This window comes from Gadus morhua, chromosome 15 (genome assembly GCF_902167405.1).
Source record: "Gadus morhua chromosome 15, gadMor3.0, whole genome shotgun sequence".
Taxonomy (NCBI): domain Eukaryota; kingdom Metazoa; phylum Chordata; class Actinopteri; order Gadiformes; family Gadidae; genus Gadus; species Gadus morhua.
The window spans coordinates 18,953,962-18,977,315 of record NC_044062.1 but is presented as its reverse complement, the minus strand read 5'-3'; the positions used below and the strand labels follow the sequence as shown (position 1 = coordinate 18,977,315).

The 23,354-nt window shown below is 44.7% G+C and overlaps 2 protein-coding genes across 3 annotated transcripts; one reads left to right on the top strand and one right to left on the bottom strand.

The window, feature by feature from the left end:
* Positions 1 to 4,569: 4,569 nt before the first annotated feature.
* dnajc9 (DnaJ (Hsp40) homolog, subfamily C, member 9) lies at positions 4,570 to 9,442 on the top strand. The gene is made up of 5 exons (XM_030379005.1): positions 4,570 to 4,974; positions 5,084 to 5,224; positions 6,626 to 6,880; positions 7,896 to 7,982; positions 9,086 to 9,442. Exons 1-5 carry the CDS (start codon positions 4,801 to 4,803, stop codon positions 9,185 to 9,187), a joined length of 759 nt encoding a protein of 252 aa, XP_030234865.1. The 5' UTR covers positions 4,570 to 4,800; the 3' UTR covers positions 9,188 to 9,442.
* A 137-nt stretch (positions 9,443 to 9,579) lies between these two features.
* On the bottom strand, positions 9,580 to 23,141 carry fam149b1 (family with sequence similarity 149 member B1). Of its 2 annotated transcripts, XM_030378986.1 has the most exons (16): positions 22,569 to 23,141; positions 21,980 to 22,096; positions 21,127 to 21,271; positions 20,134 to 20,282; positions 19,503 to 19,646; positions 17,445 to 17,609; positions 16,752 to 16,933; positions 15,871 to 16,010; positions 15,072 to 15,140; positions 14,384 to 14,496; positions 13,502 to 13,738; positions 12,903 to 13,047; positions 12,264 to 12,392; positions 11,401 to 11,482; positions 10,967 to 11,104; positions 9,580 to 10,551 (listed from the first exon to the last, which is right to left on the bottom strand). In XM_030378986.1, the coding sequence occupies exons 1-16, from the start codon at positions 22,613 to 22,615 to the stop codon at positions 10,472 to 10,474; spliced, it is 2,082 nt and encodes a 693-aa protein (XP_030234846.1). In that variant the 5' UTR covers positions 22,616 to 23,141; the 3' UTR covers positions 9,580 to 10,471. The 2 variants fall into 2 exon arrangements, with proteins under 2 accessions (XP_030234846.1, XP_030234847.1); XM_030378987.1 differs by lacking the exon at positions 15,072 to 15,140 and having other exon boundaries at positions 22,569 to 23,139.
* Positions 23,142 to 23,354: the final 213 nt, after the last annotated feature.

Genomic DNA, 23,354 nt, shown 5'->3' with positions numbered 1-23,354 from the left:
GGGGAACCCGGTCTCTGAATACTTATTCAAGAGCAAGTGTTTCATCGACCAGTTCAAAGGCCAATTTGGCTGTCGCGAGAGCAAAAGCTGAAGCAGCAGAAAGTCAATGGGAGTTAGTTGAACAAGCCTGCATAAAAGCTACCCTTGAAGCCCTTCAGGTAGAAAAAGAAAGAGATGCTGCTTTTGCCGAAGCGAAAAAATGTTGGAAGCTGGCTTAGCTGGGAGCGATATAGGATCTGCAGCCAAAAAACGATTCCTCTCTCACCTACGGCTCACACGAAGCCATCGAGCGAGCCCTCTTCTCAAAACTAGAGCATTTTCCAAAGTTGACTAACAGAGAACCATTATTCTCTGTGAATTTGGAGATCTGTTTGTGGAGGTTGAAGCCTATCTTTATATTATATATCACACCTAGACACATCCAGGGGGGTTCTTCCCCTCGGAGAGAAGTTACCATATAATCTTCAGAAAAAGTGGACGTTGTTCGGGTCAAAATACAAATGCTGCAACAACGTCAGCTGTCCTCCCTTCTCTGTGTTCGTTGAGTTTGTGTGCACAGAAGCTAAAACACGTAAAGATCTGAGCTTCAACTACCCCGTGTCTCAAACACCATCAGACAGAAGAGAGAAGTCAGACGGGTTTACGTGAGCATTTGCATCTGTCAATAAGACAATTGTGACCCCATCTAAGCAGTACGGAGGCGAGAAGAAATCTGTAGATCACAGTAAGCTCGGCTTCATCCATGGGAAGCCCCATCCGCTGAATAAGTGCAGAGGCTTCAGAGAGACAATTTACACTGGAACCACAGGAGGATTCACTAGACAGGGGAAGGATGCCTGCAAGGATGAATGGAACCACCCGTATCCCGCAGGATCTCCACGCATCTCTGGTTCTTCAGATCACCAGTCGGTGAAACTAAACCCTTAGAAATTAAGGGTTTAAAACAAGGGTCACACAGTACCTTGGAGGGTGGGGCTTTAATTGTGTTAACCAAACTGACACCTCTTGGTTCTTCAGGCAGTCTTGGCTGACTGATGCTTTCGTTTCAGAGCAAAACAGTCTGCCGTTTTGTGACCGACCCTATGCACAGCCCCCATTGGTCCTGCATGCCCCCAGTCATAACTATTTGGCTAGAATTCCTCGAAAGAAACAAGGCCTGAGGATGGTTCATCCTTAGCGCTAAACACCCTCTTATGGGTCAATGTAAACTCATCGGCCAACACTGCAGCCTGGCGCAGGGTGGACACTTTCTGTACATTTGAATAAACCACCATCTGTTCCGGTTAACAGTTTTTAAATTCCTACAGAAGAGCAAGTTCACAGAGTGATTCTAAACCAGAAGCCTTACTGGCTATGCACCATCTATCAAAAAGAGTTCCTTTCTCCCTGGCGAAGTCAACAAAAGTGGGTCCAGCAGTCTGTCCATACAGTCCTCTGTATTTTCTAAAACACTGCCTATAGGCTTCAGGCACGAGCTCATATGCCCTAAGAACAGCACTTTTAACGCAATCTTATATTAAGGCTGTCCTACAAGGACAGAGATTAATATATTTCTTGGGCCTTACCAGTTTACTTGCATTGAAGAAGCAAAGGCCAGGCCTCTTTTGGCCAGAGCAATGTAGCAGCAACAAGCTCAAAAACCTTAAATTATTTGTAAATTTCAGTTTCCCAAAAAGGGACCAAAGCGATATGCTATATTATCAAAAGCTTTTGATTGTGTAACAGAGGAAGTTGGTATGCCAGAGGTTTCAGAAGCTTTCAAAGGCACTCCAGAGTTAGCCTTCAGCTCTAATTGGCGTAATTCAAGCTCTACCTCAAGTTCCAGTCTGTGAATGTTAGCAAGCCTGTTGCTTTGCTTGCTCTAGTTTACAGATCTCAAACTCTGCCTGGTGTATCTATGCCCTATCCTGAGCCTCTATATGCAGGAACACCAGCCAAACTTTCACACGGGCCTCAGTACTAGGCTCTGCTTATGAAACTACAGATGAGTCGAACAATGGCAATGGGACCCTTCCCCTAAACTTCTCATCGGGTTGAGCTTCCTCCAATATAGGGCACTCCAACTCCAATGTCACAGTTTCAGTGTACCTAGTTGGAGAACCTGTGAGGGACTACAACTACAAGTCTCGTTTAAGAATCAGCTTTGTAACATTCATATTAATGTGTGTTGCAATTGTTTCCAAATCCACTTTTCGGCAGCCCTCCAAATGCTCCCAGGTTGGTTCATCAAAGAACTGGTCCAAATCAAGACAAGCAGCCATTACTTAAATATTATAAACACAAGATCAACTGTTTGAGTAGGTTTGCTAAGGGAATACCAAAAGGCTCCTGGACGAGCCCCCATTGGCCAGTCGGACTCTCCTCTTAGATCCTGCAGGCGGTGAGGGTGTCCTCCATCAGGTGCTTGTAGACCCATGTGTACCCTGTCAGCCTCTGGCGATGAATGCCCACCCCCTTGGGCCTCAGCTGCTGACAAACCTCCATCTCGAAGGCCATGGTGATCTTGCCAAAGTCCCTGTGGGTTAGGTAATAATAAAGCTAAAATGTGAGGTCAGATTGTTGCGGCTAGAGGAATATGTTCTACAACCCAGGCAGCACCAGAAATGTAGAAACAATAATCTTTATTTAATACAATTCATGCAGCTGCCAAACATGTCAGACTGGGTCAGGTTCATGGAGCACTAAACCCAAATGTTGTCCGCCTAAGCGAATAACCCATCACTGCAAAGTGTAGGCCCACAGGGAACCCCACAATAAATAGGTAACACAAAAGTTATCGCACACCATAAGAAAGCAAAAGTTATACACATCATCCCATCAGGCACTGCGGACGTTCACAATGCAAGCTAACAAGAACCTGCGTTTAGAATTGTGATTTGGATTGTGTGTATGTGAGTGACATGTAGTGCTATGGTTGTGAGTGTTGGTGTATTTGAATTTCATTGTGTGATTATAAGGTGCTGTAAGGGAGGAAAATTAGGAAGATGTGGGAGTGGTAGAGAAGAAGAGAGGGTGAGGGGAATGTATGTGATTTATATTTACTGTGAACTTTATGGGGGAAACTTCCAAGTATCTTGGATGTATAAATACTATACATATCCGTTTTTTACGGCGTAATGAAGGTGAAACGTGACTGAATGAGGTCATTCTCTGTCAGTGGTAGCTTGCCATAATCACCAGGAAGATGAACGTGCCTGAAATTCAGTCGCTTTGGTACATTTCTCGAATCATCCTCGAAATTTGCAAAACAGTAAGTGCATTTCTCAAAACAATTCATACAAATAGCAAATCACCATGTATTAACTGCAAAAGCCAGTCTCTTGCTCAGAATAATTAGTTCATCTCTCAAAAGTATATCTGTGTCAATGAACATGTCAGTGCCATCAGAATGACAAGTCCTTATGTCATTGTGTATGGATAAGTCATGTTTCCAATATAACACTCTGTGTACTCTGGAGGGATTTTCTGATGTTAACTATGGCTAAAGTTTTGAAGACAATTATTGTAAATTTTAAGTTACAACTTAGTGTCTGTGGGAGATGGATTGAAAGAGACTGGACAAGATTCACATTTACCCTTTTACTGTTTGTACTGTAATTTGTCAAAAGACCATGTCATTGCGATACAGAAAGGAAAAAACAGCACTTTATAGCACAAAGAAAAAAACAAAATAGAAATGTGAACATAGGACAATGTCCTTGGGGAAAACTGTACATGCAGTGCTGTAGGAATTGCAGTGCAGTCTTCCTAAACCTCTAGACGTTCCTGTCTGATGGGCCACAAATTCTCATTCTCACTCCTCTTCCTCTTCTTCTCTCGACCCCGTCCAATTCCTTGTCCTTCCATTGTCAGACATTGTAACATTGTGTTGTGCTCCATATTGTCAGTGATGGTTCATGAGATGCACCTTTGAGCTATTTCAGTAAACTGGTTGATTATTGGTTGATCTAACGTTTCACACATTTCCCTTCATTAGAGAAAGTCAAGATTCACCTAGGAACAATTTACCAATTCAAGACAGATTTAGAAAAAAGTCTAATGGAAATGTGTAGAAATATGCTTGACATATTATGACAACTTGTTGAACCATTTTCCATGTACAGACTTATGCAATGAACTAATGCCTAAATGTTGTTCGGATGGGACTATTCAATAGAGACCCATTACAATACATTTTGATCAACATGAAATAAGCAATTGATAATGTAGGAAAGAGCAGAGAATTGTACATAATCATTTGCATGGATGTACCAAAGCATTTGCAACTTGTTCAAAGTAATGAGAAACTGCTTTGTTGATTTGCACAAGTGACAAAATGATGTGAAGATTGAACAGGTAGTTTTGAGAATTTCGATTATGATCTGAGAAATGTACCAAAGCGACTGAGAAAAACTGTAAAATTAATTAAATATATTTTATTTAAATTAATAAATAATACAACAGTACAGAGAATTAATTTAAACATAAAATTAGTTGTTATTAATACTATAATTATATATATATGTGTAATTATATTGCAATATTATTCTTAGTGACACGGAGATCGATGACCAATAGCAGCGCTCGCTTGTGTGACGCATGAGCGTAATTTTACGTAGCCACGCACCTCAGCGCGCCAAATGAATATGTACACAACAGCCACAGGAACTCCAAGTGGAACTGAATTAGACATCAATATCTTGATTAAAAAGCCGTTTTGAGAAGTATTCAAAAGTAGTAACTCTTGTTACGCTTAGTGACATTCGTTTTCGGGTGGAAGGTTAGCCAAAGCCCGACGTTAAGACGACTCAGAGCGGCAGAATGGGTCTGCTTGAAAAATGTGAAGAGTTGTTCCAGACCACCAGCCTGTATGACCTGCTCGGCGTCGACAGGACTGCCACCGACGCTGAGGTCCGCCGCAGCTACTACAAGGTCTCCCTCCAGGTCCACCCAGACCGGGCTCCCGATGACCCGCTGGCCACCGAGAAATTCCAGGTGGGATAAAAAATGTCGAACGATCTTGAGACAAACGTTTAGCTAGCAAGACGATGGTCAGGCATTGTACTGAGGGATGTTGACTGTGTGTGGGTTTGGGTTTCTATAGGTACTGGGGAAGTTGTATGCAGTGCTCTGTGACGCCGAGCAGAGGGCTGTCTATGATGAGACAGGTGTGGTGGACGAGGAGAGCGACACGCTGAAAAAGGAAAGATGCTGGGAGGACTACTGGAGAGTGCTGTTCCCAACGGTACCTCACCAGTGTTTCCCCTACCATTGTTCAGGCCTGGCGGGCCGCCAGGCCAACGAGCGCCCCCGCCAGGCCAACAACAGCCCAAAAAAAAAAAATGAAAAAATAAAGAAAATGAAAAAAAAAAAAAAAAATGAAAAAAAAAAAAAATGAAAAAATGAAAAAAATAATAATAATGCGGTGTCGCGCGTGCGCAGATTATGCCCCATCATAACGGACAATCTGACACCATTAATATCATCATTAGCATGGCACTGTCACACTAAATTTGTACCGGCTGACAAATTTGTACCGGGCGCGTCATCAATACGTAATCCATTCCAAACCTGCCCGGCAACAGATGATCAGATGATTAGAACCTTTCGAATGACGTGAAAGGTTCACGAACATTTGCGAACCTTCTATCTAGCGATCCGTTATCTGTATTGTGCTATTTCGTCCTTGACCTGCTTTAAACACTCAATTTACTTGCTAAATTTGATTAAACAATGAAATACAATACAAATATAAAGTAAAAACAAGTGTTATCTAGCGATCCGTTTTCTGTATTATGTTATTTCGTCTTTGGCAACATGAGCGCAAATGTTTTTTGAAACCCGCTTTAAACACTCAGTTTACTAGCTAAATTTGATTAAAAAATGAAATACAATACAAATATAAAGTAAAAACAAGTGTTATCTAGCGATCCGTTAACTGTACTATGTTATTTCGTCTTTGGCAACATGAGCGCGAATGTTTTTTGAAACCTGCCCGGCAACGGACAACGCGATCATCTGTTGCAGGCAGGTTTGGAATGGATTACATATGGATGACGCGCCCGGTACAAATTTAGTGTGACAGCACCACCAAAAATTGTATTGTAAATAAAATTAGTTTATTGTTAATAACGTGTTTATTGAATCATTATCAACTTGTGATGGCTAAGCAAATGTTTTACATGGAAATAACCAACAAATACTCTGGCATCCCGTGAAAAATGTATAAAAAAATCACACTATCAGCTCTTACCACCGGGCCTAAAAAAAATTCTAGGGGAAACACTGCTCACTATAAATGGAATCAATAGGACTCGTCTGCTAGTTTTCCGCGGTCCATTGTCATTTCTTCATGTACACAAAACTTCAAAACACCATGTCTTGAATCTCCTTCTCACAATAATTCAGGTGCAATGGTGTTGCATAGTTAAGAATCAAACCTCCTCACCTGCCGTGCTACCTCACAACAAAAGTCGATCACAATTACTACATTGATTTCAGATTTTCATACTGCATCTCGCCAATAGGGAATGTTAATGACCCTTTACACTGTGTGTAAGAGGTCGCTACCTCAGTGGGTGACTAATATGTTCCTGTAACTAATGCTTTGGGTGTCTAACCACCTCTCCCACCACCCGTCATTCAGATCACGCTGAAGGACATCCTGGACTTTGAGAAGAAGTACCAGGGCTCGGCTGAGGAGCGCGAAGACCTCCTCAAGCTGTATGTGAAACACGAGGGCGACATGGACCTCATCACCAGCTCGGCCATGTGCTGCACTGTGGAGGACGAGCCCCGGCTCTGCGCCATCCTCCGCGAGGCCATCGAGGCGGAGGAGGTGCCCGCGTTCCCCGCCTTCACCAAGGAGAGCGCCAAGAAGACCAAGGCCCGGAGGAAGAGGGTGAGCATGACGACGGCGGTGGCGGGTGTTGGAGGTTACACCAAATCCCCCTGACACTTGGTCGTTCATTTAGGGGCAGGGTTTCATTCGTGCTGTCTCCATTCGCCTCCAGCAGATTTTGTTGGTTGTAGTGAAAATACGTAGCCTGGATACCAGCCTGAACTCCGCCCACAAAATATTTGGTCTGGAGATTCAGTCTGGAATTGAGCTCGTTGGGAGGTATTAGGTCAGATCAAAAAGTGATCTGACCAATCAAATTGTAAGGGCGGGCTTTATACGTTGATGGACAGATGATACACATTAACGTAATCAACCACGTCACAAAAGAGCGCTCAGCGCTTTTACTTTTTTTCCCAAAAATGCTGACCGTGTTGCCAATTTGTCCGTGTGTCCTTAAATACTTTTTCCAAAACAGGCATAAATCGTTTATGTCCATCTTCTTTTTCTACTTCTTCGAACGTGCGCTCAGTTGAGTTAGTTTGAGAATAGCTGTGCTTCGCACAACATACGTCACATACTACGTTGCTCTGATTGGTTTTAGGTCTATCCAATTGAGCGAAGAGGCATTTTCCTTCCTGGTTCCGCCCTATAATCACAGCCCAATGGTTCGGTCTCAGACTCATATTCTGACTAGAATTATGAGTATGACATCGCCAGGCTAGAAAATACGACCAACTTGTTAACAAAAATTGTCCAATAATGGGTAGCTCATTTAAGCCATAGAGGGCAATTTAAGCCCATATCTACATAGTATGCTGCATTTTTTCAAACGTTGTGTATTCAAGATGGGATTTGGACCAGGATCAATGCAAAGCTCCTCTTTTTGACCCACTGCATCACTTTTCATCTTATAAGTTGTTTAAGGGTTTGGTTCCATTAGTATATCAGTCAGGCTTACGTTTGTAAACATGCAAGATGGCAGGTTGTGCAAGTGTGGTGGTTGCATGCAAGTACACAAATTTACAACTTGAGTACCATTTGAAATGATCGTATTATTGATGTATTTTTCTTTTAGGCTGATAAAGAGCGAGTGGAAGCAGAAGAAATGCAGAAAGAGCTGGGGCTTGGTGATGAAGAGGACAGCCTTGCCATGATGATAAAGGTACGTAACAACCAGGGTGTCTGCGCATCCTTAAAAAGTCTTAAATTCATGTTTCTAAATTTAAAGGTTGGGTATGGGATTTGCGAAATGCCAGCAGATTTTGAAAATATACAACTCAAATGGTCCTACCCCCTCTCCTTCAACGCTGACTCTGACTCCACCCATTCCAAGTACCTGGTCGCGCAATCATGCACGAGCGCGAACACAGATGCGCGAGAGCGAGCCAGGCTAGCGTAGGTTTTCGTTAAACAACATGGCAACATTAAAAAAACAACATGGGGATGGTAGCGTCTTGTCTGCCATGGAAATTGTCTTCTACTGCTAGGTCCAAATGTGGATTAACTAGTTCCAGTAGCTACCGCAGGATAACAACAAACAGGAGCTTGCTCTGGGTCACGAGTACTGCACGAAGGGGTCGCGCGGGGGAGGGGGAGTGCAGTACGACCGTTTGATTGACGTATTTACTGTCGAATGCAACTCGGTGGCTCTGGAAATCATTGGCTGGAGTTTTTCGAGCCCTGCCCGTTCCACAGATGATTGACTTGTTTAATTTTCGTGTCAGTACTTCTAACTCAGTGGCTGTAAGTGGGTTATGATAAGGATTTCAAGTAATTCTGCAAAAATGGCCAAAAAAGCGAATTCCATACCCAACCTTTAAGGCCTTAAAAAGTCTTAAATTTGTTACAAATGTCATATGCTGGTCTTAAATACTGTAACTCAAGGTCTTAAATTTGTCGGGGCAGGACTATTTTTTATTTCTTTTTCTCGTGGGACTTTTTAGGAAGGACATGTAGAGAGGCTTCTTTCTTGCTAGCTGCATATATAAACGATTATCTGCGTCCTTGTTAGCTAGTCTGCGACAATGGGTAGGTGCAAATTCAAGGACAGTTGGTTGGAAGACGTCCGTTTCCGAAGTTGGCTCGCGTCTGTTGCCAACCCCCACCATTGCGTGTTTTTGGTCTTAAATTTCATTCAAGGTGGTATTAAAAAGTCTTAAATTCGACTTGCTGAAACCTGCAGATACCTTAACAACACAAACGCAATCATGCACACACACAGTCAGCCATGGCTGTAGCAACATTATTTGTTTTCTACTTTTACAGCAAAGAAAGCAGTCCAGAGAACAGAACTTCAACAGTTTCCTGTCAGACCTTGAAGCCAAGTACTCCAAAAAAGGAGGAAAGACTCGGAGGGGAAAGAAGTGATCAGATGTTTTCTCTTGTTTTGGTCTATATTATGTTATGTTTATAGTTTAAATGAATCCTGCTTTTTGTTCTAAACCGACCAATAACTATTTGCTTCAAATAGGTGGGAAAATATGTTGTACTTTTCTTTTACTTGCCCTTTAATGTATAAATGTGCCTGTTTGTATTATCAAAATGTAAGTTTAACTACCCATGTTGCCAATGCATCCCAAAGTCTTGGAAACGCCTAATAAACCTGTAATTTTTAAAACTGTATATATTGTTGATATTGTTGGTATAATGGAATGCCCTTCAAGCATAGTCTGAATACAAGACATGGTATATACACTGTCTTGAACTCGCCATCAATGGAGGAAGTACATTTCGGCCTGGAAATCATTACAAACCGCTGATGGAGATTGTTAAAGATTTAATACACCGACTTTGAAGATTTATTTTGCACACGAGATACAATGTACAGCATGTATTCAGAGCATAGAAATGGATGGTAGTCCGTTTACACATACACCAAATGTAACATCTTAGCCCCAAATTACTTCCTTAATGTATGTACAGGTGTTTTTCCTGGATAGGTAGTGCTCACGTTGATGCAGCACATGGCTTTAAACAGTGGTGAAACATCCCATCTCGGTGTAAATGCTGAATCATACTCCCTTAGTTCACTTCTAGATGGCATATTCCCCACTCTCGGTAGTTAATAGTAAATAATTCCATAATAAAAGAGCATGACACTTGTTAAATAATATTTTTCTCCAAAGGATGTTAGAGTGGAAGGTGTTTTAAATATACAGTACGGTACAGCCTGGCCCTCTGGGCGGAGGCTAAAAGTGCTTCATCTCCCCGTCCACCTGGGGCTTGATGTGCTCCTAACTGCATAGTCATTTACCTGGACGATGGGTCACTCCAGCGGACGATGCAACGTGTTAACGTCAAGTTCACAATGTTTAAATTAAAGATTGATACGCAATTGTACACAATATACACACGGGAACAAAACCGAGTGTGTGTCGACGTTGGACTGTCTTTGGCAGCTTTTATGAGCTGAATTTATAGTGGAACAACAACGATGACCCCCAAATAAAAATAAGGTTGGAGGTCGGTAAAAAAAGACTCCTCCCCACCACCACCGCCACCACCCCAAAAGAGTTTGTGCTACTGCTGTTGAACAAACACGTTCAAGGGCACAGATGGTCGCTGCAAAGGGTTTCGCTCCGGCGCTGTGAAGAGGCGAGGAGCTCGTTGGTGGGTGGAGGGGGAGGGCGGAGGCCCAGGAGGTGGGAGGGGTCAGAAGCCTGGTCGGTTGCTTCTGGAGGACGCAGCACCTCGGGCGTGGCCCCGCGTGGGCATGGCGGGCCCGGGCACAGCTGGGATGAAGGAAGAACACTACAGTCAACCTGCTTTGCTATTACCCTGCGCGAGGCGCTTTCATCTGAAGCGACCTAGAGTGGATTTTCCATGCGTCTTGGTCAGGTGAGCATTGGGATTTGAACCCAGAAGCTTTTTGGGAGTCAAACCTAACCCCCCTAACCACTAATGACATGCAGATTGCAATTTTGAAAGCCAGTTGATTTTTCATGTTGAGCTTTAAAACGCCACAGATTTGATCAAAATATGTTCATTTTTTCCCTAGAATGTATTAAGAATTTGCACTGCATTTTTTTACAGGGCTACTTTACCATGCACTTTTGTACTGACTTGAGCATAAAAAAAAAACTGTTTACATCTACTGGAAACCAAGGGCTTCTGAGGGTTTACTCCAGAGTGGGCTACTATGCTGACCTGGTAGGGGGACGGCCGTGTCTGGCTCCTCTTCATCTTCAATGGGCGAGTGGCCAAGGGGATGATGGGAAAAGGAGTCTAAGAAGGAAGAGCTGCTGATGCCCAGACTGATGCCCGTCACACCAATGCCAAGAGAGTCTTAGGAGAAACCACAATGAATAAATGAATATATTATCAACGTTACAGAGTATTGAGAGTGAGACAGAGTATACATTATATATTTAAAAGCATGAATGCATAATAAAGTGTTTAATAAGCTCAGTAGCTTCAGAGCAGCCTACTACCCTTGGCTTGGATTTGTTGTCTCCAATAACAATCATTCATATCATTGCAGGATTGCAAGACTTTTAACCGTACATTCGATTGAGAATTATTTGAATTATTTACAGTTTCAGAAGCGTATCAGTGAACTGCTTTAGTATTTTTGGGCTCACCTATGCCAACGGAGGCCCTGCCTTGCCGCCCCTGGCCAATGTTGTCCAGCACCGTGAAAGACCGACGGTACGGAGTATCCGACTGCAGGGGGGGGAATCAAAACCAATCGAAAGTGAATTCAAGGGTTACCTATAATGAACCACTTTTATATTTTGGTTAATTCATCAAATCAAAGATCAAAGCAAATTAGTTAAACAAGCTGGGGCCTTACAAGAGAACCGGCCCCCTCTTTTCGGTTTAAGGGACTAATATAAGCAAAAACATTTGGAAATGGTCCAGTTTTGAGGGAGAGCGATGCAGCTGAAATCCGTGAAAAAGGGCTGCAATGTAACTCCTTTGGAGCTATAGCTTCTGTCAATGTACACAACTAAAAGTGCTTGTTTTTGAATCCTTGAGCTCAATAACCAACAGACCGGATCAAGCAAAAGGGGAAGGATAAGGGTGTATCCCTCTGTAGGGATCCATACTGTTAGAATATGATGTGAGCCCGTTGGTAGCAAATACAAGAACTTTAGGAGGACCTACATGGACAGGGCGCTATTTCCCCAAAGGATTACATTGGAATGCAGCCCGCTTTTTCACAGATTAAAGCTGCAGCTTTCTCCAACATTAACGGACCAATTTAAACAAGAATTGTCTGCAATAGCCCCTTACACCCGAAATGATCAGGAAATAGGGTCGAGATGGAAAAACCCTAGATTCTCCTTTATTGCCAAGGAAAAAAACACAACATAGGATGCTTAAACAACCATAATCTCTCTGGATCCAGTTTGATTTGAAGCAAAAGCAAGCAAATTTAAACTCAAACACACTTTTCACACAATCCTCCCCCTTCAGGAGGGTGTTTTGACGGGGGTCCTACCCGGTAAGTGTGGGTTGTGTTGGGGCGGGAGAAGGCGTCCAGCAGCAGGTGGTGGCGTTCCTTGTGGTGCGAGACGGCGGCGTCGTCCACCACGGCGCTGTGGGCGCGGCTGGACGATCCCCTCTGTCGCTAGATGGACCGCAGTGGTTACAATGGTGGTCTATCTCTTTAATAGCTGTGATGGCTAAACACCTCCATAGGGCCATTGCAGTGTAGAAATAAATAGTACTATATCGTATTTGGATGCCTGTGTGTCATTTAGCAGTCGCTTTTATCCCAAGTGACGGTGGATTGTGGCCCGTTCCAGGTTGATGGGACTCTGGGGTTGGGTGAGGCTGCAGAAAATGTGGTGCATTAAATAATCGGGGCCACCGCACACACACACACACACACACACACACACACACACACACACACACACACACACACACACACACACACACACACACACACACACACACACACACACACACACACACACACACACACTAATCGACATTCTTGCAGGTGGCCCATGTCTATTCCTGTACCCTAACTCTCCAGGTGCCAACCCGATCATGCAGCTAATACTATGGGCTAGAGTGAAAGCCTTCTCCTCCAGCTATATATTTTTTTTCCCCCCAGAGATGAGGGCTGCACCTGGGAGGTTCTGGGGTGCGGTGCGTGATGGCCCGGGCCGGTCTCTGCGGAGTGGGTCTCTGGCTCTCCCGTGCTGATGGGGGGCAGGAGAGTGTTCCTACCCAGGGGCGTCAGGGGGGGGGCGAGGCGGTCGCCGGCCGTGGCTCTGTGGAGACGGAGACACCATTTAAGCACCGAGGAGGACAAGGCTCACTGGCTCTGACAACGACCTGGTCCTGTTCACCACATAGTCAGCCAGTCACGTGGAAAGGCCGATCCCCATTGGCCCAACTAGAAAGGCATTTCTACTCACAAACGACAGTCCCATTTCTATCCAAATGCTGAAAATTTGACCTCAAATAGCACCATGACATTATGAAAAAAGCTGGTGCTAGTGCCGATAGAATGCTTTTTAACTCCCAAAGTCGTTGTTTGACAGCAATGTTATCAGAAGTCCATCTGCCCCCCCCCCCCCCCCCCCCCCCCCCATCAACCCCAAGACCACCGGACCCAGGTCAGAGAGGTAGGCAGGTCTCGCTGGGTCCATCTCCAGCCAGTTCAGGTTTAACATCTAAGACCTCGCCAGCCCCTCCCCCTGTAATAAACCAGGCCCTACTCACAGCCGCGTGCCGCGTATGACCTCGTCCATGGAGCCCACGCCGCTGGACTGCGGCGGGCCCGGGACCAGGGGCAGGAGGGTCCGCGGCGGGGGGTTCCGGCGCCGAGAGGACTGGGCGGGGCGCGGCAGGGAGGAGAAACTCTGCTCCAGGGGCCGGCGGGGGCGGGACTTACTGGAGGGGACGGCGCTGGACGCGGGCCGGTGGGACGCCTGTCTGTCGGGCCGCTCCTCTGGCTCCCTGCGGGGCGGAGGAGAGAGGGGGGGAGGGGGGGGGAGAGGACGCGGTGTGAGCGGACCGGGGCACCTCCACCGGCGCCCTCCCCCTCGCCAGCTGGCAGGGCTCGGGCCTACAGCGCCGGACAGCACTGTTGAATGTGTGAAGCGAATCGCCTGATCCACTTGCGCTCGCCACGTTTCCCTGCGGCCGATGGTGGCTGTGAAACTGTGCTACTTGTTCCGTGAGATGGTGCCCAGAATTAGCTCCAAACCGTCATGTCTCGTTGTGCTGGATTGTTTTAGTCTCGCCCACACATTATGGGGACGAGGAACAGAACAGCCTGGCGTTCAACTGTGACAGTATCCGTTTGGCGTACAAGAAGCTTACTGGTGTTGTTATAACAGTAACCCTGCAGCCATGGTTGTCGTCTACAAAGCTAATGAGGAATAAAAGCTCAATTGAACAATAAAGACCACTATATGACTCTGTGAAGCGATGGGGTCTTACTCTCTGCATTGAATAAGTAACCCAGCAATGCCTCGTACATAGAATCAACACATTGAGAACCAATCCAGGCCATCCCACGTCTGACGACATCGTGACTCTACAACCCTTCTCCTGCGAGCGCCGATGCGTGTTCTTGACGCGGCGTGAGCGCGTGCTTACTGGGTTTTCTCCAGGGCGACCGTGTTCCTCTGCTGCAGGGGAATGCCGTGGATGACGATGAGGTCGTTGAGGTTCTGGTGGGTCGCGGCGGCTCCAACGGGCACCCTGGTCGTCTGAGGACCACCCCACCCCCGCGCGCGCCCCCGCCAGAGACATCACAGAGAGGGACAGGGAGAGGGGAACCGAGGGGTGGGGGGGATGGAGGGAAGGAGGGAAGGCGTAGGGGATAAGCAGGAACAAGCAGATGGAAGGAGTAATTGGAGGGTAAAGGGAGAGTTTGGGATGTGGAGAAGTGAGGAAAAACGAGATAGAGGAGGTGAAGAAGTAGACAAAAAAGACAACATGGTTATTGACATTTGTTCACAGGTTTGTTACTTCCACATCACTGTTTACAATTAGAATGGTACAGCGGTTATTCCTCATGCAAAGCAATCAGGAAACTCAATTGTTCCCGCATCAACTAGCAGAACATCGACCCATCCAAGTCTTTGCCAAAGTGCCACTCAAGGGGAGATATAAAATACATTGCATTGTTCGAAAATCATATACACTAAAATCAGGCAGGTAGTGGTGTAGATCCCATCCACAGGCACAAGCAAAATGATTGTAGAATCAAGATAATGAGCCACCATCAGCGTTGTGTACATTGTAGGCCGCCATGTTGGCTCTAGAGGAAAGGGCTACATACAGTGGATGGCTTTTTCTGCTTTTTGGATTTCCGTCTGGACTTGTGCTTTAAGCCCCGTGATTTTGGGTTCTTAAGAGAGGAAAAAGAGTGACCAAAGGATAAAGGAGGTGGAAGAAGGAAATGAGATGAAGAAACACAGAGCGGAGTTGGAGTGAAGATGGTGAAGGGAAAATAGGTTGAAATGGGAAAGGAAGGAAAAGTGGCAAAGTTAATGAATTATTAAAGAGTGAAAAGAGCTACACGCAGATGACTGAGAAAAAACAGTGGTTTGATAAATCCCCAAAGACTTCATTGCTAAGGAAACAAAGAGGATGATATGACACTATTTATCAAACCTGAAAAAAATACAACTCACATTCCCCATAGCTAATGTAACGCATGTGCATAATGGAATTAAAACAAATGTTAAACACACAAACACAAAATTTAAATCGATTACACACAGTAACAATTTAAAAGGGACCAAAACTGCCCCTAAGACCATGTAAGTTCATATGTAAAAGGCCTGGTTTTAAGGCCTTTGCTTAACTATCCCAAGGAAGGCCAAAGGCCAAGAAAAGAGAAAAGCATATCAATCCAGTATTGACGCAGACTGCATTAACATAGAATCCCAGTAAAGTGCGTTAAACATTGACTATGTCCACCACAACCAATTCATATATTACCCTGTTCATTAACTAGGATTATATAATCCACAAATGAATGCTACTTTATTATTAATTTAACTGATCCATAGAGAGCCTCCCTGGGCTAGACCCCCATACCCACGCCCGGCCTAGTGTGCATGCCCTGGGCTGACCTGGGACTGCGGGCTGGCTGTGAGCTGGGACGGCCTGCTCTGGTCCAGCCGGGGCAGCAGTGTGGTGGGCAGGGTGGACAGCAGCATGAAGGAGCTCTGGGGGTCCTGCTGGCCGCAGGGGCTCAGGTTTTTCTCGTCATCTGTCAATCACACAGCAACATAAAACAATCAAATGATGCAACTCATCTCTGTGTGTGTCCGACTGGGACGGAAACAAGAACGTGTTAGGGGCTCAGCGTTCCTGTTTTGTATAGTCCTGCAATGATAAACTAATTTGACGTTTAGTTGACCAGTTCTGCTAAGTACCCGTTCACAGTTGGCCAAGGAGGGCTGCAGACAATGGGAAGACGAAGCTATCGGTTATGTTATCATGTCTTCCTCTTGATCTAAGATCAAGGGTCAGCCAAATCACGTTTGTTGTTGTTCCGCCCGTCAGTTTCCAGTAGAGACCCATACCAAATAACGCAGATTTTGCCTCCAGCAAGGTGATTTGTCCGATAATTTGAAGCCAAAGAAAATGAAACGCCCCGTGAACCAATTTTTTTGCTTGTATGCCATCAGACTTTGGCTGTTAAACTAAAGACTGATTTGTGAGACTACTGTATGGTATAATCAGTAAAATACAGGCACTCCTAATATTGTTAACACATTTCTCCTCTGGGTTTCATAAAAGTATGAATTTATCGCGATAAAGAATCAATCAATAATATCACTAACATATTTTACTGATGCAGCTTCTAAAGTATGCATACTCAAGGAATACACATGCGTTAAATAAATGCATAGCCCCCCGATTAAGGAGAAAACATGTTTGTATGAGAGCAGATGGTAACAGAAGCCAGCAGGGGGGGGGGGGGGGGGGTGGCGTCTGGGGGCCCCACCTGAGATGCAGCCCTCCCAGTGCCGCTGCACCAGCTCCCCCATGCAGCCCACCAGCTGCCGCCACACGTCATCGAACAGCAGGTCCAACACGGCCTGCCGCCGGCACCGGTACGGCGACACCGGGGGCAGGCAGCGGCGCCTCCGGTCCAGCTCCGAGCTCTCCTGCTCCAGCTCCTCGTCCCTGCAAGGAAGGGGCCAAACCAGGGGCCCGAGAAGGGGGGAGTAGATACAGCATGTGAGGAGGTGGCTGTTCACACATCTCAATCACACATAAAAACCAAGAACATCTCAGTGACATAGAAAGCAAATGGAGAATAGTGCAAACTTGAATGGAGTGTGCATTGTGTCCCTCCATTTGCAAAGGATTATTATTATTACTATTATTATTATGATTATTATTATTATTATTATTATTATTATTATTATATTTCATCCACCAAAAAAGTTCTTTACTCTCCCGAGAGGATACATTTGTAAAAGTTGTAATGTAACCGGGGAAAACGCCCGGAAAGTGAGGATTTCAAAATGCTGACCAAACGGGGAATAAACTGACAAAGGGTCAAATGCTGATGGAAAATGTTTTAAAAATGCTGCAGACAACATGAAAAAACGATGGCGGGAAAGCCCCTGACACGTGAACACTTAAAACAGGCGTAGTGAGGACACGGCGGTGAGGAGGTCCATTCACTCACAGGTCCCTGCTGTCAAAGGCCAGGTACTCCTCCATGAGGCCCTCAGCCAGGATAACCCTGGCCCCATCGTGACCCAGAGAGCAGCCGCTGGCGTCGCGGGGTCCGTCCGGCTCCTCTGCTTGGGGGGGCTCGACCAGCTCCGCTCTCCTCCCCTGGACATTCAGCCTACCCGACCCCACAAACACACACACACACACTCAAATATCCAGGCATAGAAGTGACCCCCCCCCCAGCACTGACCACAGAGTCGTATAACGATACACTGGGCGGGGGTAAAACGCTCGGGGAATGTGACATCACCATCCACTTTAGTTACTCTGATCGATTTTTTTTTTATCTCCCGAGCCGACTGACTCTGATAGCTGGAGAGTCACGCTATCTAGGTCACAAAAACTCCAGAGCCGACCCAGGCACATCCATAATTGATGGTCTAAGAGCAGTCAGGTGGCAAGGCACTGCCGCCGGATACACAGTGAGCCATAGAGGAGCGAGACACACAGTGGGCGTGGACCTGCTGTCGCCCCACATCACCCCGCTAGTGAAATGCCATTCAGATTCTAAAGAAATACTTAAAGACTTCAATTGTTGTATTTAGAAAGGTGCAAACAGGGTGTAAGATTGGACCAACTGTCGAATAAGTCCTACACAAACAAGGGCTAAAAAGTTTAAATTGTGTAAATGTGCAGATATCTTAGCTAAAAATAACAGAAAATGACTTGAGTTAAAGTCACAAAGTTGCTCAAACAAAATGTACTTAAGTATCAGCACTAAAATGAGCACATGCAGTCTTTCCCTGCAATTTGACGTTATAATCCAGAATGGGGTCGTGTTTGAATGGGAACTGGGATGGATATTCCAGGAAATCAGCACATGAAATGTTCCTGCTCCAGACATTTCCGGATCACTGCCTGTACGGCTGTGTTGTGACTGAAAGCAGTCACTTTCCCAGCTGAAAGCTTTACGGCGCTAGGCATCCATAAGACCAGAGTGAGCGAACCAATCTCAAGACTTCGCTGAGGACATATTTGAATCCGCAACTTTTTATCTCAATGAGCAAATGCCTTTGGGTGATCTGGTAACAATATCAATACAGTTTATTTTCTTTGCAAACCAGCTCCTTTTTTCAATCATTTCTGGAAACTGGAGAGGTTCCGATATAAGGTGCAACTCTGAGCCCGCAAAATTTGTGTTTATGTTTTTGCATTACCTCCATCTGCAGGCCCGTCCCCTTGCCCAAATTCCGGCATTGCTACGCCATGTGCTAACGAGCGCAAGACGGAAATGTTCATGACCGTAGCTTTATGTGTGAGTAGTGTTCCTTTGTGTGAAAGGGGCTTTAAAGGGGCTCCTTTGCTTCCGATTAGGAGAAAGTTTTAATACTGACTTGTCACTAAATGGTAAATAGTCAGCAGGGTCATTATCAAGGATAATACATTAACACGATAATACCATTATTTTTCATTTTGTAGCGAGTAACGATGAGCCCACTGCATATGTATTGGACTAAAATGAAATAATAATGTAGCGAAGTAAAATTTACAGGAAAACAGTAATATAACCAAGTAAAAATCTTCATAGGTACTTTGTTTGTTACGTTACACCACTAGCAGTGACAGCAAGGTACAAAGTGATGCTCCAAAACGGTACGACACTGCTACAGTTGTGTTAGCTGATAACTTAAGGAATTAGCTATGCAACATAAATCATAAACTTCTTTGACATATTGTCAAAATGGTTATTTCTTCACATTGTATTGAAAATTGTAGTTTCCTTTTAAATGTTTTAAACATATAATTGTACACGTTACATCTTGCCATTGTACGAAGGTCCAGTACCAAAAAGTTACCGTTAAAGGTGACATATTATACCACCAAGTGTGAGCGAGATTAGCCGTTACAAGCCGTTTTAAAAAATCGGCCACCTTTAATATACAATTGCATTGTGACCTTCTAAGTGGTCGAGATTTTCAACCAATGATTAACATTACGAGGTACAAGGTTATTCTGCTAATTAAGGTTAGAATCCCTGCACTAGTCTGACTGGGGAAGGGATGCTCACTCTGTGGCTGGCCTGTCTTTGTCCTGCGTCGTGGAGGCCCCGTCCGTCTCGGCTGCAGGCTGGATGCTGGAGCTGCTCTTCCCTGAGGTGGCGTACCACTGGAACCCCTCGTCGCTGGGACACACCAGCTGAGTGCCCAGGATCCTGGTGTAGGAACACACACACACACACACTAAAATTGAAGAACTGCTCAGAGTGATCGACTAATCAATCATGCATTTATCTTCTAGGCTGTTAAAGAGCGAGTGGAAGCGGAAGAAATGCAGAAGGAGCAGGGGCTTGGTGATGAGGAGGACGGCCTTGCTATGATGATAAAGGTGTACAGTATTTGGCATACGAGATGGATTCTTGTGGGTTTTAGAGGCAACTCCATAGTGGACAGCCGTCTTTTCAAAATGTATTTGCACTTCTAAGAATAGGCAAGGAACCAGGACTTCAGAGCTTGTGAATTTCTGATATATTGCATAATACATGCAATGCACGGTCAAATTTATTTTTATTGAGTTGTATGTTGTATGTGCACGTGTGTGTGTTTGTGCACATATATGTGTGTTTGCGCAAATATGTGTGTGTCTATATGTATGTCTGTATGTATGTATGTATGTATGTATGTATGACGCCGTATCTATACCGCAAATGTGGGAAGCGTGTGGCCCACTGCTGACACTCGTCCTGCAGCCCGCGGAGCTGTCCGCCGGCCCCGCCCCTTCCCTCGTAGAGCTCCCTGTCAATCTCCTCAAACATCTGCTGCACCTGCCGTGACGCCGCATTGTCAAACTCCTGCGGGACAAGACATATACAGAGAGAGAGAGAGAGAGAGAGAAAGAGAGAGAGAGAGAGAGAGAAACAAATAGAGGCAGGGGTAGAGAGAGAGACAACAAAATAATGGTTCAGCTACCTGGAGACATACAGGCTGCATCATGTTCATCAATTATTGGCAGCACATCGCAGAGTTTGGTCTGTTTCACAGCGAGCCGAGACGGCATGTCGATGTGCTGCTATAGCTGCCTGAGATAGCTGCCCCAAACTAGGAGGCTGTAGGACTAACTGCCTGAGCTAGTGCTGTTTTAGCAAGTGCTAAGAGGGATAGAAGAAACACTTAAAATAGAGAGATGAATGCCCAGAGATGAGGTATGTCTGTCTGTCTGTCTGTCTGTCTGTGTGTGATGGATTCTCTCGAACCCAATTAAAAATATTTTCTATATTTCTCTATCATTTTTGGCGGAGGCAATGTGAGGACACGAAGATGAATAAATCATAGAGTTATAGAAAGGTCTTTGTTGTTTTTGTGGGACTGACTGGAACTTGAACAAGGTATAAACCGAGGAATACCAACTCCCGACGGAGTTGGGTCTGGGCTGTATGTTCATACCAAGCAGATGGTATACTTATGTATACATCCAGATAGATTGTCTGACCACATAAATACCAAGTCGGTCATAAAGTCTGAAAATAAATGTGTACATACAGTAGAGTTATGAACTCTTCTGTATGTAGTAGTTTCCACAGAGAAGCAGATAGAATCAATTATAAACATGAGTTTGAGACTCATATTATTGTAAGAAGGAAATTAATACAAAAACATGTACCACCAACACAGCCGTTTCTTTGGGACGGTACTTACATCGTAGCCCCAGGAGAAGACTGAGCTCCTCTCTGTAGAGATACCTGTCCCTGTGTAGCTGTGGATGCCCGACCACGACTGATTGATGTCACCTGTGACAACCGTTGGACAGTCTGATGGTCCGGACGCAGCCGACGTCTGTGAACTAAACAAATATGTGAATAAGTGTTTGGGTGTTGCAGGAATAAAACCAACCATTTCACAATCAATGCTAAGGCATTATAAATATTTATAATATTTTAGATTATTTCTGAATCAATTTTGTCTGTAGGTGAACATCTTCTTTTGTGACTTCTTGGTTGCAGTGAGTTTGAAAAGGTATTCTAAGTACCAGCCTTCATATTGTAGGTGTAAGATCTGAATAGCCTATCAAACGTATGGTATATAGTTACATGGTATCTGACAACAAGCATGGCAGCCTGCTTATCATTTATTATTTCTACCACAGCTGCTTGAATCTGAAGACGGCAATCCGATATGATGTTTTAAATGACTTTGCTCAGGTATCAAGTCTTTCATGTAACCAGTCCCTGACAATCACTGGTCCATTCAAGATGGTGTACCATTACTGAATGTCCACAGCAGACACTGATGGATGTGGCATACATTTAGAGCCACTTACAATCTGGTTTCCTTATTGTCTTATTGATCAGTCTTTGTAAGGCTGCATATTTATAATGAATGCTTTAATTCATAAAAACTTTCCATCAGCCTTCTAACATAAAAATATTTTTTCTTTATTACATGGGCTTGTATGCATTCAACTAGCGAGTTTCACTGTCAAACCATTGGCTGCCCTAGTTTAACATTATAGCTTAATGAACGTAGCAAAGCCCATGTCCCAGTAATCTACCTGTTGTGAGTGGAGATAGCTTCCTGTAGGTCATGCAGGTAATGCTGAGGCGTACGGACATCATCTACTTCGTCTGGGTGTGGATGGTGGTCTAGGCTGTTCCGTGATAAACCACGACTGGCCCACCAATACATAGGACATTGGAAACAGTCAATACATTATGTGGATTTACATTGTTGACATACTAAACAAACGTGACAACCGTACAATGTATTGATAGTCTATGATAGATAGTCTAAGGTGTTCTGTATGGTTAACAACAAAACACATTAAGTTAACCAAGCAATACAGAATTGCAAAGCAATATGCAGCATTTTGCAATGTACAGTACATTAGTCTTGATGATGTGACACATCGGTCCTCACAAAGGCTACTACACTGTTGTAAACCTGTCGGTGGACAGATCCATTAGGTGGGTACACAGATACGTCGTTAATCATCAGTGAGAGGGAACCAAGGTCTTCCAGATGCACACAAGCAGGTGCACACGTGGGACGGTCCCGTTAGTGTCTGTCCACCTATTGACTCGGTACCGAAGACATACACCAAGACAGTTATCTGAGATGACGAGCACTTTGTTTCTACTTACATCTCTAGTTTGTGCGATACGGGTCGTCGGTTGTATCGTGAAATCATTCTCCTGTCCTCCTCCGTCTTATTTGCAGACACCCTCCTGTATCATTGCCCTTGCCCTATGTTTCTATGATCACTATTAACTCCTGAAGCAAACCCTCTGACATGTACTCCGGCAGCAGCAGACCAACGCCATTCGTGATCATGAAACAGGGCATCAGTGTGCTGCTGGGCATCTCTGTCGATGTAAGCTAGCGCGGAGATGCTAATGCTGTGTGGTGGTGGAGCTAAACGAGAGCCGCCGTGGGCGAGCTGTCTAAGGAACAAGCAGTGTGCACAGAACCTGCTACAGCTCCATGTGTCTTAAGCATGCAGTCCGTTGTATACTGTTCATACTATGTTAGCAGACGTTGGAAATCTTAAGTAGCGAGGTTGTTTTATTGCACCTTGAGAAGATTAGATGGTAAGTGGCACATCAACAATAACAAGAATACCATGGATACCCTATGTCGTGTTTCCAAAGCCTCCTGGGAAGTTGATTTTAGGATACCGCTGAAAACAGCCTGGTAGTTTGAGCTACGACTACAACTCCCTGCATTGCTTGCGGACAACGAACTGCGTATCTGGATTATGTGTCCGATGTGCGACATGGATGAAAGGTCTGCATATTGTTCTGGACGCTCTATACTACTGACATGAACGACCCCTCTATATTATTTAGATCAATGTATTGCTGTAAAATATTTATTATTTTGGGTATCTGTTTTTTTAATATTCATGTTTATTTTAATTCCATAAAGTA

Excerpts from the sequence above, each read along its gene's own strand:
- dnajc9 (XM_030379005.1), top strand. The coding sequence starts at position 4,801 with ATGGGTCTGCTTGAAAAATGTGAAGAGTTGTTCCAGACCACCAGCCTG. Across the intron at positions 5,225-6,625 it reads GGAGAGTGCTGTTCCCAACG|ATCACGCTGAAGGACATCCT; the intron begins GTACCTCACCAG and ends CCCGTCATTCAG. Across the intron at positions 6,881-7,895 it reads CCAAGGCCCGGAGGAAGAGG|GCTGATAAAGAGCGAGTGGA; the intron begins GTGAGCATGACG and ends TTTTTCTTTTAG.
- fam149b1 (XM_030378986.1), bottom strand. The coding sequence starts at position 22,615 with ATGATTTCACGATACAACCGACGACCCGTATCGCACAAACTAGAGAT. Across the intron at positions 17,610-19,502 it reads AAAGACAGGCCAGCCACAGA|GCTGAATGTCCAGGGGAGGA; the intron begins GTGAGCATCCCT and ends GGGGTCGGGTAG. Across the intron at positions 13,739-14,383 it reads GTCGCCCTGGAGAAAACCCA|GGAGCCAGAGGAGCGGCCCG; the intron begins GTAAGCACGCGC and ends TCCGCCCCGCAG.